This window comes from Notolepis coatsorum (genome assembly GCF_963971535.1).
Source record: "Notolepis coatsorum genome assembly, chromosome: 11".
In the NCBI taxonomy this organism is placed as follows: Eukaryota; Metazoa; Chordata; class Actinopteri; order Aulopiformes; family Paralepididae; genus Notolepis; species Notolepis coatsorum.
In genome coordinates this window covers 40,659,225-40,674,492 of record NC_140175.1, presented here as the reverse complement: position 1 = coordinate 40,674,492, position 15,268 = coordinate 40,659,225, and the positions used below count along the sequence as shown (strand labels likewise).

Below are 15,268 nucleotides of genomic sequence, written 5' to 3'. Positions count from 1 at the left end.
ATTATACACTTTATCAAGGCAAGCCCTCCTGCCCTGGACGTGTCAACTAAACAGTGAGTCTCTCTCTCTCTCTCTCTCGCTCTCTCTCGCTCTCTCTCTCTCTCTCTCTCTCTCTCTCTCTCTCTCTCTCTCTCTCTCTCTCTCTCTCTTTCTTTTGGATTGAAAATACGTGGATTATGGCTTGTTCAATATCGTCTATGTTTGAATGAATGAATGAATGAAAACTTTATTAACAGATTGCAGAATGGGTACAATACAGTACGGCTCAATACACACAATTGTTAAGGGGATGCAGACCAGAGAAAGACGTTTGTCTTGTTTACATCAGGGTCCCAGATTTTCGATTCATATCGATAGTTTAATAGCTAGCCTTGGCTCGTTTAACAATATGCAAAATATGTGTACAGCCCTGTACTCATACTGAAGTTATTCTTGGTATATAATACTACATATACTAGGTCTGATTGTGTAACGAATCGATTCCACGTCGCGCTGTGTGAGAGAGAGAAGGAGAGAGGGAGAGATCTGCGTGTGTTTGGAGACGGAGCGAGTTTTGTTTCTAACTTTTCTATTTATATATTGTGTTTCAAGTTGTGAATTAGACTATACTTTATTTGACTGGTTGTGTGTTGTTGTAGTAACAGCTGAGCGACTCGTTCATAAGAGCCGATTCATTGCCGTGAGCGTGAGTCGAATCGCTCATGTCTTGCCATGAGTCGGTTGCGTGGTACTGTACATGTTTGCAAAATGTTTTGGTATAGCGCCCCTAGTGGAGAGAGAACCAGCAGCCGCTACTGTCGACATACTCTCGCAAATAAGTCATTGGGAGGTGGAGAGAGAGAGAGTTGTCACGCAAACCCACGATAATGTTGCCGTCTCTCTCTGCCAAATTTCTCAGTTCTTCGCTTGATATAATTAATACAAATGTCCAATATAACGGAATTCGTTAGCTCATAAAAATGTGATTATAACAGACTGCTGTTTATTAATGTCGGGCGACTGCCCACAGACACCTATTTGATTTAAAGTCGGCAGCAGCACGGAGTCTCTGGACTTATTTTATTTGGAATATAATGACTTTATACGCAAAAGTAGCCTAGTTTTAAGTAAAAATATTATAAATCTACATGCCTTGATGATGTCATTCTTTTGTTTTGTTGTCATTCTTTTGCCTATCAATTGTTTTTAAGCTCAATAAACTCTGACCGGAATTTCTCTCATTTGACCGGTAGATTGAAATCTACCGGACACTGAGGCCGGCAACAATTTTTTCTAACGGAAACCCTGCTGTGGACGGCCTCAGAGCTCCCGGTCAATGTTCTGAATTTGTCTTTCTTATGCACATGTTCATTTGTATTGTGTGTCACGTGTAATCCTGTAGTTCCTTCATACCAGTCCATCGTGTATTATTCCCCAATATGTTTCCTAATCAGCGTGTCCCTTTTTAAAATACATTTCAAATCGTTTGTCTATAACGTGTGTATTGTAAATCATAGTGTTAATTATTCTAAATTCTGGTGTTATAGTTTTATACTACTTGGGGTAACTGTTCAATTATCTTTCTTGTTGTATCTATTCTCATCCCCAGGTCCCCCATGTGTATGTTTGTATTGGGTGCTCTTCCACATAGATTTTGTCTTGTATCTTTCCTTGGATCACTGTGTCCCTTCATGTTTATTGATTTAAAAAATGCATTTGATACCAGATCATAATATTCTAATTTCTAAATTACGCTCATATGGTGTGAGAGGAATGGTTCTAGAATGGTTGAGTAGTTATCTCCACAATAGGCAACAATATGTGCAGTTGGCAGATGTCAAATCTGAGCTCATGAAAATTGAATGTGGGGTACCGCAAGGTTCGGTTTTGGGGCCCAAACTCTTTCTTTTATATATTAATGATATTTGTGATGTTTCAAAACTATTACAGTTTGTCTTGTTTGCTGATGATACCAATTTTTTTTGCTCTGGAAATAATTTAAAGGAACTAGCAGAATATATTGTGTATGAAATGACAAAGCTAAAGAAATGGTTTGATGTAAATAAGCTATCACTGAAAAATTTATGATTTTTGGCAATCGAAAACTAGATGAAAATATAGTACTGACAATAGATGGAGTTGATATAGAGAGAGTTAATGAATTTCGTTTTCTTGGTGTGATTATGGATGATAAATTAACATGGAAATCGCACATAGCACACGTTAAAAAAAATATGTCCAAGAGTATTTTTGTTATGAATAAAGTAAAGGATGTGTTAGAGTATGAGGCAATGAGAACACTCTACTGTTCACTCATCTCACCTTATATCAGTTATTGTATTGAAGTATGGGGGAATACTTATGGGACCAATATAAAACCATTATATATACTACAGAAGAGGGCCATAAGAATCACACATAAAGTGAGTTATCAAGAACACACAAATACATTATTTATTAAATCTAGAATAATTAAACTTGAAGACATGGTTAAGTTTCAAACAATGTTAATTATGTTTAGGGCAAGAAATAATACACTGCCAGAAAAACTACAAAATCTTTTTCATTTAGAAAGTGAGTTTAGTAGGAGAAAATACAATTTTAAACATCAGTTTGCACGTACCACACTTAAACAGATGTGTCCTTCAGTTATTGGTGTAAAGTTGTGGAATTCTCTCCATAGCGAGCTTAAGGGATGTAATAGTGTTTATCAATTCAAATAAAATTATAAAAAAGAAATATTTAGTCAGTATGAAAATCAAATGTGATCTGAATAGTGAGATCTTTTCTTTTTTTTTCTCTCTTTCTTTTATTCTTTATTCTTTATTATTATTATTTAATTTTTTCTTTGTTTAACTGTGGATTGTGAGTTTCTTGTATAATGGTATAAATTATTATTTGTATAAATTAGGTTGTACGCCGACCATTAAGAAAATACTTTTTTAGTTTAGGAATAAGGGGCAGGTAACTATAAGATTTATTCTTCTTCCTGCTCCTTTTGTCCATGGAATATTATTTATGATTGTGTAATGAAGAAACTCTGATTGTATGATTCCATGTGGCAAATAAAAACTCTGAATCTGAATCTGAAAAATACCCCTTTCTCGTGTCCCTTTGTCGTTCTTCATAGTTGATCTGCTTTGAATTGGTTCAGGTCCCCTCTTTTCCTCCTCCCGTCCTCCTCTCCTCGTCCTCGTCTCTCGGTTCTGGTCCACCTGCGCGCCCTCTCCATCCTCTGCGTCAGCGTAGGCCTAGGCCTCCCGGCACCTTCCATCCTCTCCGCGCTGTGTCCCTTCACCGCCTCCTTCACGTTGTCGGGACCTGATTCCTTTCTTTCCCTGAGTTTTCTTTATTTCTACATAGCTCCGACGCTTCATTGCCACCTCCGTTGGATTTTTCAGTGTTACCTTGTATGCTCCGCATTGCTCCTAATCCAATCTGCTTGGTGGCCTGGTTAGCCTCTATGTTAGCTTGTAAGCTAGTTCGTATGTTAGCCTGTAGCGTCTCTGCATTGACATTCAACGTCCCGCTAGCTTGTTCTACCTGTTGTATCATTGCCTCGTGTTGAGTCTTTTCCATCTGTGTATTTACTTCATCTGGGGTTGCTTTTCTTTCATTTGTCCTCGTGTTCATTCTTCCTTCTTTCTTTTGTCCCTGAATCTTCACTTTTTATTTCGTTTTGAATTGTTTTACTTCCTTTTTTTGATATTCATTGACCGGGAGCTCTTTCATGTGGCTGCTCACCAGAATGTCGCAAACCGGAAGTCCCTTTGGAACGCATCTTAACACTTTCTGCGCCAATGACGAGTATACTCGTTATTGGCCGCCATCGCTTGACCGCCAATAACGAGTATACTCATTATTTGGTCAGTTTTTCTTTTTTTCGATTTTAATATTCTATACACTCTCACGGACCTCGGTGTTATCATTGGAACTCATTCTGAGACCTCGAGGGTGCAATGCCGGCCGAATCCTGCTAGGTGGCAGTATCGCCTACCCTTTGAAACCTTATTTCACACTGTGTGTTACATTTTATATGGTCCGGGCAGAGAATTTGGACCCCAGCAAGTGAAACGCTTCATCCGAGCAACTTGGAACGCGTTCAGCACACTTGATGCATATTTTGTGCCATTTCATGTCAGGTACTTGACTTTCCTGACTTTCTATTTTATACTTATATTATACTTATTTTATACTATAGCACACTCTCAGGAGCAAAACAGAAAGAAACATTTCATGCAAAGTGTTACAAAGGGTCAGATTAAACCGAATATATATATTTATTGCTTGAGATCCCATGTATAATATTTGTATATCGTCTGATATCCCTTGTATATTCTTTGTACATATACACGGAATGTCCCTTTACCTAGGTACAGGCCAGACCATAATATTCGTTCTCCTATTGGACAGCGACCCCCCTAGGCGCCAACGGCCATACCCCCAATGTCTAGTTCAAAGTCACCGCTAAGACATGTCTCAACATGCCCAGGTTTGCGCAGTAATACGAGACAGAACTGAGGTTGGCACTAGATTATTCATCTTACGTATAAATACGTTGCAGGTGGATACAGCAGTAGTCTTGTCTTATCCTAAAACGTTCGTTCAACGTATCGTTCGTTCCTTACTAGTAAAGCCTTCACCACGAGTCAACGACCAAGTGAAGTGAGCAACCTTGCGTCTAAATAGAGCACTTAGAACCGCGTGCGAATAGGATAGTAAAAGTGTCAGAGCTTAGTGAAATAACGTCAAGTTCGACCTAATTAAATGTGAAGTACCGTGCACAGGAGAATCTACACCGGTGAATGCAGAGCCTTTTCCGGCTGGATTATTGCTTTGGTACTGTGGCTGCTGGAGCAGAGAACCGTCTACCCCACTGCTGTGTGGGATTTACCCGTGAGGAGCATCACTCGAGCCCGTCTCTAGGAAGAGGCTGGCTGGCTTTCATCCATGCTGTCCCGCATACTTGGATTATAGCTGCTGCTTTTGTCTGCCGATCGAGGGGAGTATATGTACCGACTCCCGTAGCTGGAGCTTATTGATTCCTCGTTGATCCAGACTTTTGCATCCGAACATTCCTCTCCCCTGCTGGCTTACAACCGGAGGGAACCCCCTTAGTATCTCCAGCTGACCTACGAGTGTGCCTTATATAATTCTTATGCTACAGGTGGTATTAATTATCACCATCGTAATATGCTCATGGACTTACGCTCTTGACCTATTCATGCACATTCTTCGCCTTACAAGCGCGACTCTAATTCTCAATACTGTAATATAATATTGATGCTCTTCTAATAAATATTCCAAACAGGACTTTCTTTGTTAAGCCGTGTTATTGTGTGGGTGTTCATCACATACAGTATACCTGTGTACTGTATGGCCAGTAGTAAAGTACATAACTCAGTAGTGGTTTAATGATACCATACTTATCAATACAGTCAGGGAATTGTACCCCTCAGTTACACAAAGTATTCTGTATTTCTGTATGACAACTAATAAAGAAACTTGAACTTGAAACTTGTACCCGATGGACATCAATACTGGAAATCGCGATCAGACAATTGGAATATTCATTTTGGAATAACTCCTAACAAAGGTAAGGACTATATTTCCTGAATTTCCCCAAGGGGATCAATAAAGGAATATCTTATCTTATCTTATCTTATATGACATCAATCCTACTTTGATCGCAACAATCAATGTATGTAGTATTCAAAACGTATGCTGTTGCTGACGATTAGAGCATCACAAAACGACCCCCCCCCCCTTTGATGCCTTCATGATGAAACATAATACTTATTATATACCTTTGATTTGGAAATAATATCGTGTCCAGCGAGCAACGCAAACGACTTTCGCAAAATGCACATAGCGTTCCATAACTCAGCTTCCAGGAATTAGCCCGGATCACTCTGAAACTATACAATATTCACCACGGGATAACACGCGAACGTATACATGAACAAAATTAACTATTTTTTACATGTTGGACAAGAGATGGTGACTGTCAAATGAGCCATAGTATTGTCTCCATAGCTATAATATAGAATATAGATATAGCTCTGCAAACATCGTGGGTGACGCACAGTGAAAATGCCTATCTTTTAACGTGGCCCATTGGCAGTTTCATTTATGACGCCCTTTGACCTCTGTTGTAACTTCCTATTTATTTGTCCTGACACCTACAGTACGTCATTGTAACCACATGACTTGATTTACTAGCCTTAAACATGTGTCTTTGTTCAGGGCCTTCATTGACTTTCACTATGTTTATGATAATATCTCAAAAACATCATCTCCTAATATCTCACAAACATCATCTCCTAATAGCTCAAAAACATAATCTCCTAATATATCAAAAACATAATCTAATATCTCAAAAACATCATCTCCTAATATCTCACAAACATCACCTAATATCTCAAAAACATCATCTCCTAATGTCACAAGCACACACACACTCTGCAATACTACTGTATGGCAGTTTTGGCTTTTGACCCCTGACCCCACTTCCTGTCTCTAGGCGATAACATCCTTGCGGTCCTGAAGCACCTGGTGATGTCTGACAAATTGGCTGACTCCTCTGAATATCGACATGGCAACATGGTGTTTTTCGACCTGCTGGGGGTGGTGGTGGTGGCCTACCCGGCCCGTGTGGGCACCATCCTCAACTACCTGGTGGCCGCGGCCACCTTCCTCTACCTGGCCAAGAAGGCCTCGCTGCCTGGCAACGGAGGTAGGTGACTGTCTGCATGCTGGAGATGCTTAACACTGAGTGCCACGGACGCGTTTTGTCGTTAGTTCATGCCGCCAGTTGAGTGCCACCAACGACATATAGCGTTTGTTTGTCGTATTTTTTTTTATTAGCGATTTGAATTCATATTTCATCAATCGAGCCTCACGCTAGTGTTGCAGACTCTCTCTGAGCTCACTAATCAGGAAATGAGAGAATATATTTTTCAGATCGCTTCTATAGCGTGCATAAGTACACATATACTATCGATAATCTAGCGTTTATTTGAAAACGATTAATAAATGACAACGTTTTTTGTGTATTTACATTTAGTCATTTAGCTAACGCTTTTATCCAAAGCGACTTACATGTTCTGTATGACAAGCCATCAGGAAGGGCACACCTCTATCAGCTGAGCAACAATGTTCATCAAAGTGTTGAGTGCTACAGTGTAGGTTAGTTTATTAGGACAAGTGCATGACAGTACGGTTAGTTAAGGTTAGATAATTTTTAATTTTTTTTATTCAGATAATGGTTGAAGAAGTGCGTCTTTAGTCGACGGCGAAAGATTGGACATGTTTCGGCTGTCCTAACTGGGGTGGGTAGTTCATTCCACCATTGTGGGGCAAGGACTGAGAATAAGCGACTTCTCTTTGATGACCCTCCCGGAGCTTGGATAGGAGTAGGTCTGAGGCGGCCAGAAGATGCAGAGCGTAGGGGTCTTGAGGGTGTGTAGTTAGAGACCATTGACCGGAGGTAGGCGGGAGCGGTTCCCTTTGCCGCACGGTATGCTAGGTCGAGGGCCTTGAAGCGGATTCGTGCAGCAATGGGGAGCCAGTGCAGGTCCCTAAGAAGTGGGGTGACATGGGCCGACTTCGGTAGGTTTGAGATCAGGCGGGCCACTGCGTTCTGAATGAGTTGAAGAGGCTTAGTGGCAGTGGCCGGGAGGCCAGCGAGCAGTGCGTTGCAGTAGTCGAGGCGGGAGATGACTGTTGATTGGACGAGGAGTTGGGTGGCTTCTTTTGTCAGGAAGGGGCGGATCCTTCTGACGTTGCTCAGGAGGAATCGGCAGGTTCTGGTTGTCGCTGCGATGTGAGCAGAGAAGTTCAACTGGTCGTCGAGGACAACACCAAGGTTCTTGGCGGTCGGGGACGCGGTCACAGCTGCATTCTCGACTGTGATGGAAAGGTCGGTCAGGGGGGAGGATTTGGCCGGCAGGTGGAGCAATTCTGTTTTGCTTAGGTTCAGTTTGAGGTGGTTGGTCGTCATCCAGGCGGAGATGTCGGACAGACATGGTGGTTGACTGTGTCGAAGGCTGCAGATAGATCTAGGAGAATCAGGACAGAGGAGAGGCCTTTCACTTTTGCTAAGTGAAGTGCCTCTGTGACCGCAATGAGGGCTATCTCTGTGGAGTGACCAGTCCTGAAGCCTGACTGATTAGGGTCTAGGAGGTCATTCTGTAAGAGATAAGCAGTAAGTTGGTTGGATACAGCACGTTCAAGTGTTTTAGAAAGGAAGGAGAGAAGAGAGACAGGACGGTAGTTGCCTATGACGGTAGGGTTCAGGGATGTTTTTTTTATGAGGGGCGTGACTCTGGCTTGTTTTAGGGAGGTGGGGACCACCCCCGAGTTGAGTGAGGAGTTGATGGTTGCAGTTAGGAATGGGAGGATCTCTGGTGCTATGGTCTGGAGGAGTGGGGAGGGTAGCCGGTCCAGCTGGCATGTAGTCGGACGGTTCGACGTTACCAGTGTCAGGGTCTCGGCTTCTGTAATGGGAGAGAAAGATGACAGAGTGAAGGATGAGGTTCTCGATTCAGCTTTTGGAATGGGTGGGGGTTGGGAGAAGGAGCTGCAGATGTTCTCCACTTTTTCCTCAAAGAAGATCGCAAAGTCTTCGGCAGAGAAAGATGAGGGAGGGGGGGGTGGGGGGGGGGTGAGGAGGGAGGACATGGTAGCATGCAGTTTGCTAAGATTCTTGGCAGAGGCCTCGATCCTATGGTGAAAGAAAGAAGCTTTGGCATTAGTAATGGTTTTGGAGAATGTTAACAAGAGGTTGTGATATGTGTCGATGTCAGCAGTGAGGCGTGACTTTCTATACTTCCTTTCAGCTGCTCTCAGGACCTGTCTTTGTTCTTTCACTGGATCTGTCAGCCATGGACTGGGTGGGGAACGAGGGGACAGAGCTTGTCGAAGGAGGGTGGAGGTTGCCATCTCTGTGGAGAGAGCAGAGAAGGTGTCACTCAAAGGTAGAGCGGATAGTATGTCAGAGGAGAGGGTGGAGGGGGATAGGGAGGCCAGGTTGCGTCTGAGTGAGACGGTTTGAGTTGGGGTGAAGACCTTTCGGTTAAGCATGAGAGTTAGTGAGAAGGATATGAAGGAATGGTCAGATACATGTAGGGGAGTTACCGTGGTGTTAATGATGCTGGAGTTACGGGAAAATATGAGATCCAAGGAGTTGCCTGCTTTGTGGGTGGGAGGCATGGCAGTGGGAGTCAGGTCAAACGATTGTAGGAGGGAGACCACTATGACTGACTGAGATGAGTCAGGCAGGTTGAAGTCGCCCAATAGAAGGAGAGGGGTACCATCTTCCGGAATGCCAGAAGAATATTCCAGTAAAGGGCGTTTATCACAGAATCTATATATTTTCCTGAAAAACGAGGGCTTTTCAAAATGCTATAAAACGGAAATGAACCGATTAAAAAAAACAATCCGTCTCGACAATGTTGACTGCAAACAAGTCATTGATAAACGACGGGCAGATTAGACACATAGCCATAATTTAAGACAGAGATTATGCTTTTAGAGTGCTATCATTGAAGTGGGTGGTGGCATTCAACGATAAATAGTGCATGCCACGCTGGCAATCAAAGTGTTAAACTACTTTTATTACTATATTACTTTTAACATAAAGTACAAAAAAAATGTGTGCTGTCAATAGATAAAAAAAAATTAACGAATTAATCGCAACATTTTCTGTATTTAATCTAGATTAACTCATTGGTGGCCAATAACGAGTAAACTCATGTTTCGCCGCCAACGCTTGCGCGCCAATAACGAGTAAACTCGTTTTTGGATCCTTTGATATTTTTCCTTTGATCCCCGTTCTAAACGGTCATCCGGATCATTCTAGGTGTCCCTGGCTCATTTGCCTACGTTGGAATTGCAATGCCGATCGAATCGAATCTCACCAGGTGGCAGTATCGCCTACCTTTTGGACTCTGATAGTCCAGTTCAGTGTCTTATTTTACGGCACGATCGCATTTTCGGGGTAAGACTACCCCCCCCCCCCCCTTAATGATTTTGTGAAGGCACATGTGTACATGGTATATACCTTTGATTTGGGAGTATTTGGGTATTTGGGGTTTCAGGGGATCAACCAGAACGATTTGGGCTTATGGCATATAACGTGTCTTATCTCGCAATCTATGGAAAAAGACTGGATTATTTTGGAAATGGCCGATGTTTAGTTTGTAATAAACTACAAACCACAGTGTGTAGAAACAAACTCTTTTTTACATGTTGGACTAAAAATACTGTCTGTTAAATGAACCATACTATTGTCTCCATAGCTATAATATAGAATATACAATAGCTCCGCAAAGATCGTGAAATATCGTGAAAATGGTCAAGAAAAGCTGGCACTAGCCAGTGCAGATGGGGAAAGGGCGTGGCTCTCAATGAGTTCAGACCGAAGCTGTAACAGATATTTACTTAAGTCAAATCATAGAATTAATGTAGAATCAACACCAAGAAAGTATATTTAGATTCAAAGACTATTTTAATAGCTTTCTTTGATCTTTGAATACAGTTTCTCTCCTGTGAAATACAAATGTTCAACAAAACCATCAACATTGACTCCACTTTAAAGACCTCTTTCTTATATCCGCGGCGCTAACAAATAAAAACAACCCAGGCCTATGTTAAAGTGCAGATTGGCTTAGAGGACGATAATGTCTTGTATGAAATACCAGTAATATAAATCATATTAACAACAAAAATGTGTTCCATCTTCATGTCAGATGATTTTCAAAAAGGTGCATGAGTCAATGCAAAAAAAGAACAAGCAAAGATATTGCTGAAAGTTCAGAACTTTGAAAATGTTTCACTCCATAGATTAATCTAGATTTTTATTTTAACGCTTTAAATAATTTGAATTAATCTCAAATTAAAGCATTCACTTTGACAGCCCTAAAGAAATATATAATTACAATACAATACAATATAAATACATATATGTGGATGTTGATATTTTTATTCATATAAAGTACTCTCGTCAAAGGTAATGTACTATCCTAGCAAAATGGATAGTTAAGATAAATGTTAGCAAGTGCTCCCTGCTTGCCAGTAGTCCTCATTTGCTCAAGAGTTTTGTCTGCTATTCCGGTTTTATTGTGTCCCTCCCCAGGCGGGCGGTACCTGCGGGAGCTGGCCTACGCCACAGGGGTGGTTCTGCTGAGCTGGCTGGTCACCCTGCTGTCGGTAGTGATCGTGGCGCTAGTGGTCACCCTGCTGGGCCGCTCCATGTTCTGGTACACCCACTTCTACTCCTCCATCTGCCTGTATGGAGCCGCCGCCACCGGAAACATGGTGCTCGTCCACACCCTAGCCAAGAACCTCTACTATGGGGTGAGTGGAGGGTGGGGTTTTATTGAAATGCTCCATATTTAATAAGGGGAATAAAAAGACAAAAAGGTTGGTGGTTTTGGACACAAGCATGATGTATGAATGGGCAACTGTATCAGAGATGCCTGCTCCTGTTTTTGACATCAGTGCAGCACAGTTTCTACTCCAGTTGGCAGCTAGCACTAGCTGTAACATTTGGTAGCTGACATTAGCTAAAATGTTTAGTAGTTGATGTTAGTGCTAGGGCTGCAACGATTCGTTGACCATGAAATTTCGTCTATTTGCATATTCAACTTGTTGTTACTTGTATGTGCCTTTTGCGGTGGAAATGGCAGACGTTCAAAGTCATAACACGCGCAACGTGTAATCTAAGTAGTGCGCAATGAATCATGTTCAAAATATAAATAAGTTAGTGCTAAGTAACGCTACTTAGCAGCAAAAGTGGATGTGTTAAAGTATGGTCTAGTAGTGCATGGTTCTGTGCACCATCTCGCACGTGGCCAAATCATTCATAGTAGTGTGCCAGGCTCACAGACAATCACCTTGTTTCTAGTCACCAAGGTTTAAGTTTAGTTTATGTTTATTTATAAATTGTTTACCCAGGGACAGTGCACATTAATCAACATCTTCAGTTTCCACATCACTGTAAATGTTCAAGAATTAGCTAATGACCTAGTTTGCTGCACGTCTTTATGGTGTGGGAGGAAACCGGCGTACCCAGAAGAAACCCACGCGAACACAGGGAGAACATGCAAACTCCACACAGAAAGGCCCCCTGCTGGGGTTCGAACCCAGGACCTTCTTGCTGTGAGGCAGCAGCGGTGCCGCCCAGGAAGCTGCTACAGTAGCTTGCCCATTTCAAAATTAGCCTTCGAAATCTGTCATGCTTACATGAAAAACACCAAAAAACACCAATTTCTTCACAAATAGCTTTGTTACAAGGATAATGATCTAGCTAAACAGTTTTGAGCATAATAGGTGCATGACAATCTTTTTAGAATAATTAAGAATGACGTTCCTCCTCTTTCAAGAGTAGATTATACAAGTGGTGGTGAAGTAAATTTTTTTTATCTTTGTTTTGTTGATACAACATATTCCAGGTTGTGTGATTTAACCTCATTACCTTAGTGACATTTTTCAGGAGGTGCGCGACATGTACTAACTAGAGCCTTCTCTATGGCCTCAATGAGTTGACAGGAATCTCTACTATGGGGTATGTCGTGGGGCTTCTTTATGTATGTATATAGTGTGACAAGCCTGGTGGTGTTCAGACTCGTCACGGTTCAAAAACAAACAAATTCTACTGTCCACACAAGTGCAATATCAATCAATACGAATATTTATTAATTAAGGCAGAATATAGTCAGATGGGCAAATAGAATGGTCGTAATACAGTCCAATGTCCAAAACACAAAAACAGGCTCTCGTACAAAAAAAGGATTGTTCAATACTCAGAGTAGTCTTCCGATCCAGGGTCAGTACACAAGGGGGTTTCTCAGCCAGTCTAGGGTCCAGTACACAATGAACACCTTCTCGCCTTCACCTCTCCTCTCACTACCTCTCACCTCACAAAACTCTGTTACCAACAATCTCTTTCTCTACGTACTCAGCTCCAACCTCACCTCCTCTCAACAATACTCTATCTGTCCTAGTGTTTTATGGTATGTGTGTCTGGTTTGTGTGTGTGTTGGATGTGGGTGATCTAATGGTGCACAGGTGTGTTCTATCAGTCCTAATCAGCTACCTAATTGCTTCCACTCCTCCCGTGGCAGTAGTATCGCTCATCCTTCACATAGCCATGGGATGGGGGGTGATATCTGCCACAATATATATATATATTGCTGTAAAATGGGGTGCTATCTGAGTGTAGCTTAATTTGCACAATAATGATTGACGGAGTGATCCACCAATCCAGCTGTCTTCAGGCACTCCCTCCTCCAATATCAGTGCTCTGACATCACATTGAAGAAGCCATTCGATGGGACAAAACAGGACTGGAGAGAAGCGTCTGATGTTGGAGTGTCCTACTGAAGACAACTATGGCAGATAGTTAGAACATTTATCAGAAGTTTCAAGTTTGTTTCAAGTTTGTTTATTAGTTTAAACAAACTTGAAACTGCCAGTGTGTAACATTATACACCCTTTTCAATGGAATTGCATTGTCAGGGGAACAGCTTGGGCCCTGGTTTATTTCCTGTCAGCTACTGTATTAGCAAACACTGCAACAGGAAACACACTTTGCCCCATTTATAATGCTTACATTGAAACATGTAAACGTTTCTAACAGCTCCTATAGGGCTCTCCAGTCGACTCCACCTCTTTCTCTGACTGGTCCCAGAAAACACCCGGAAGATGTTCATTTTCCCATTGAGCTTTTTTCACTCGCCCTCTATTGCCTCTTTTCCATTGCATAGTACCTACTCGACTCTACCCTACTCTACTCTACTCGCTTTAGGTACCTGGTACTTCGTTCGTTTTCCACTGCAGGTAGTACTCCTTTTCATCTCTGTGTGGGGAGGCGGGCCGCTGGCGTACAGCATGAGAGCTCCGTGAGCATAGCTATGTCCGTGGGGGCTTGGAGCAAGCCAGAGTAAACACAGTTTCAATCAATCAATCAATAACAACATTAACTAGACTCGTTGTGTCTATTCTGCTAACGTTAACGTTACCTCTTGTGTCTATTCTACTAGCGTTAACGTTACCTCTCGTGTCTATTCTGCTAACGTTAACATTACCTCTCGTTGTGTCTATTCTACTAGCATTAACGTTACCTCTCGTGTCTATTCTGCTAACGTTAACATTACCTCTCCTTGTCACCAGCTTGGCTGGCCGTTCACACTAATACAATTGGCAGTATTAGCGGGTGGGGAAAGCTGGCGGGTGGGTCCTGGGCGTTGTGGACATCGACCCCTACAGTTCGGTCGGGGCACCTGCTCAGCGAGGGTAGGATCTGGAGAGAGGTAGTGCGGCCTCCCACATGTTACAGTACACTCTCCCAGTGAGAATCTGCACGGCCAGGCTGGCTGCCGGCTGGCTGCACATGCGTCGGAGGAAAGCATGTGACAGTCTCCGGCCTCTTGGACCAACAGTAGGGGAAAGTGCGCAACAACCAGGAAGGGGGTTGGGAATTGGCATAACGACTAACAGTGGGATGGGAGAAAAATCAGAAAAAAGGAGGGAAAAAAAAAACTTTAACATTACCTCGTGTCTATTCTACTAACGTTAGCATTAGATAATAACCGGTTTAAAATGGATGATGATGATTACTTCACGTTGTGTCTATTCTACTAGCATTAACGTTACTAGTACAAACAATCAATAGCGAGTTATATTGATCACGCTATGTACGCTAGACGCTAGTAGCCACAATGCTAACTCTTATAATGGTAAAACGCAATCACATTAGCACGTAAGCTAACAACAAGCTTAACAAATCAGCTATCTTTTTGTGAGACTAAACTCCGCTCTTGGTGGTAAATTGTGTTGATGTTGGTTTTGTTTCATCAATAAATGAGGCAGAATACACAGTGAATGTATCCTTTTTTGTTTATTGCACTTGTTCCTGCTGCAAACAAATAATGAAATCCTACACGAGGCTAAATAAAGATGGCGGTGTTGTGTTTTGTGCAGGACGCTCCAACGTGTGACGCTTCTCTCTTCTGACCAATCAGTGGTCTGCAGTGTTTCACGTCACTTTTCTGGTATCGCTTCTACTCGCTTGGAACTTCGACAAAGCAGGTACTAAAAAAGTACCCAAAAAGTACCCCGTACCAGGTACTTTTGGCAATGGAAAACCAAAAAGGCAGAGTAGAGTAGAGGCGAGTAGGTACCATGCAGTGGAAAAGGGGCATTAAAGAGGATAGCTTGCTTTTTATGGACCAACCTTTAACATATCCGTGATACAAATGCCATAATATACACACCACTGCATTCA

The 15,268-nt window shown here is 42.2% G+C and overlaps 1 protein-coding gene across 1 annotated transcript in view; it reads left to right on the top strand.

The window, feature by feature from the left end:
- Positions 1-15,268, top strand: part of ermp1 (endoplasmic reticulum metallopeptidase 1) — a 96,455-nt gene that overhangs the window by 45,031 nt on the left and 36,156 nt on the right. Inside the window, exons 7-8 of the mRNA XM_084324333.1 lie at positions 6,503-6,715; positions 11,117-11,337. Of these exons, the coding sequence (XP_084180459.1) occupies positions 6,503-6,715; positions 11,117-11,337 (434 nt within the window). The remainder of the gene's footprint in view (positions 1-6,502; positions 6,716-11,116; positions 11,338-15,268) is intronic.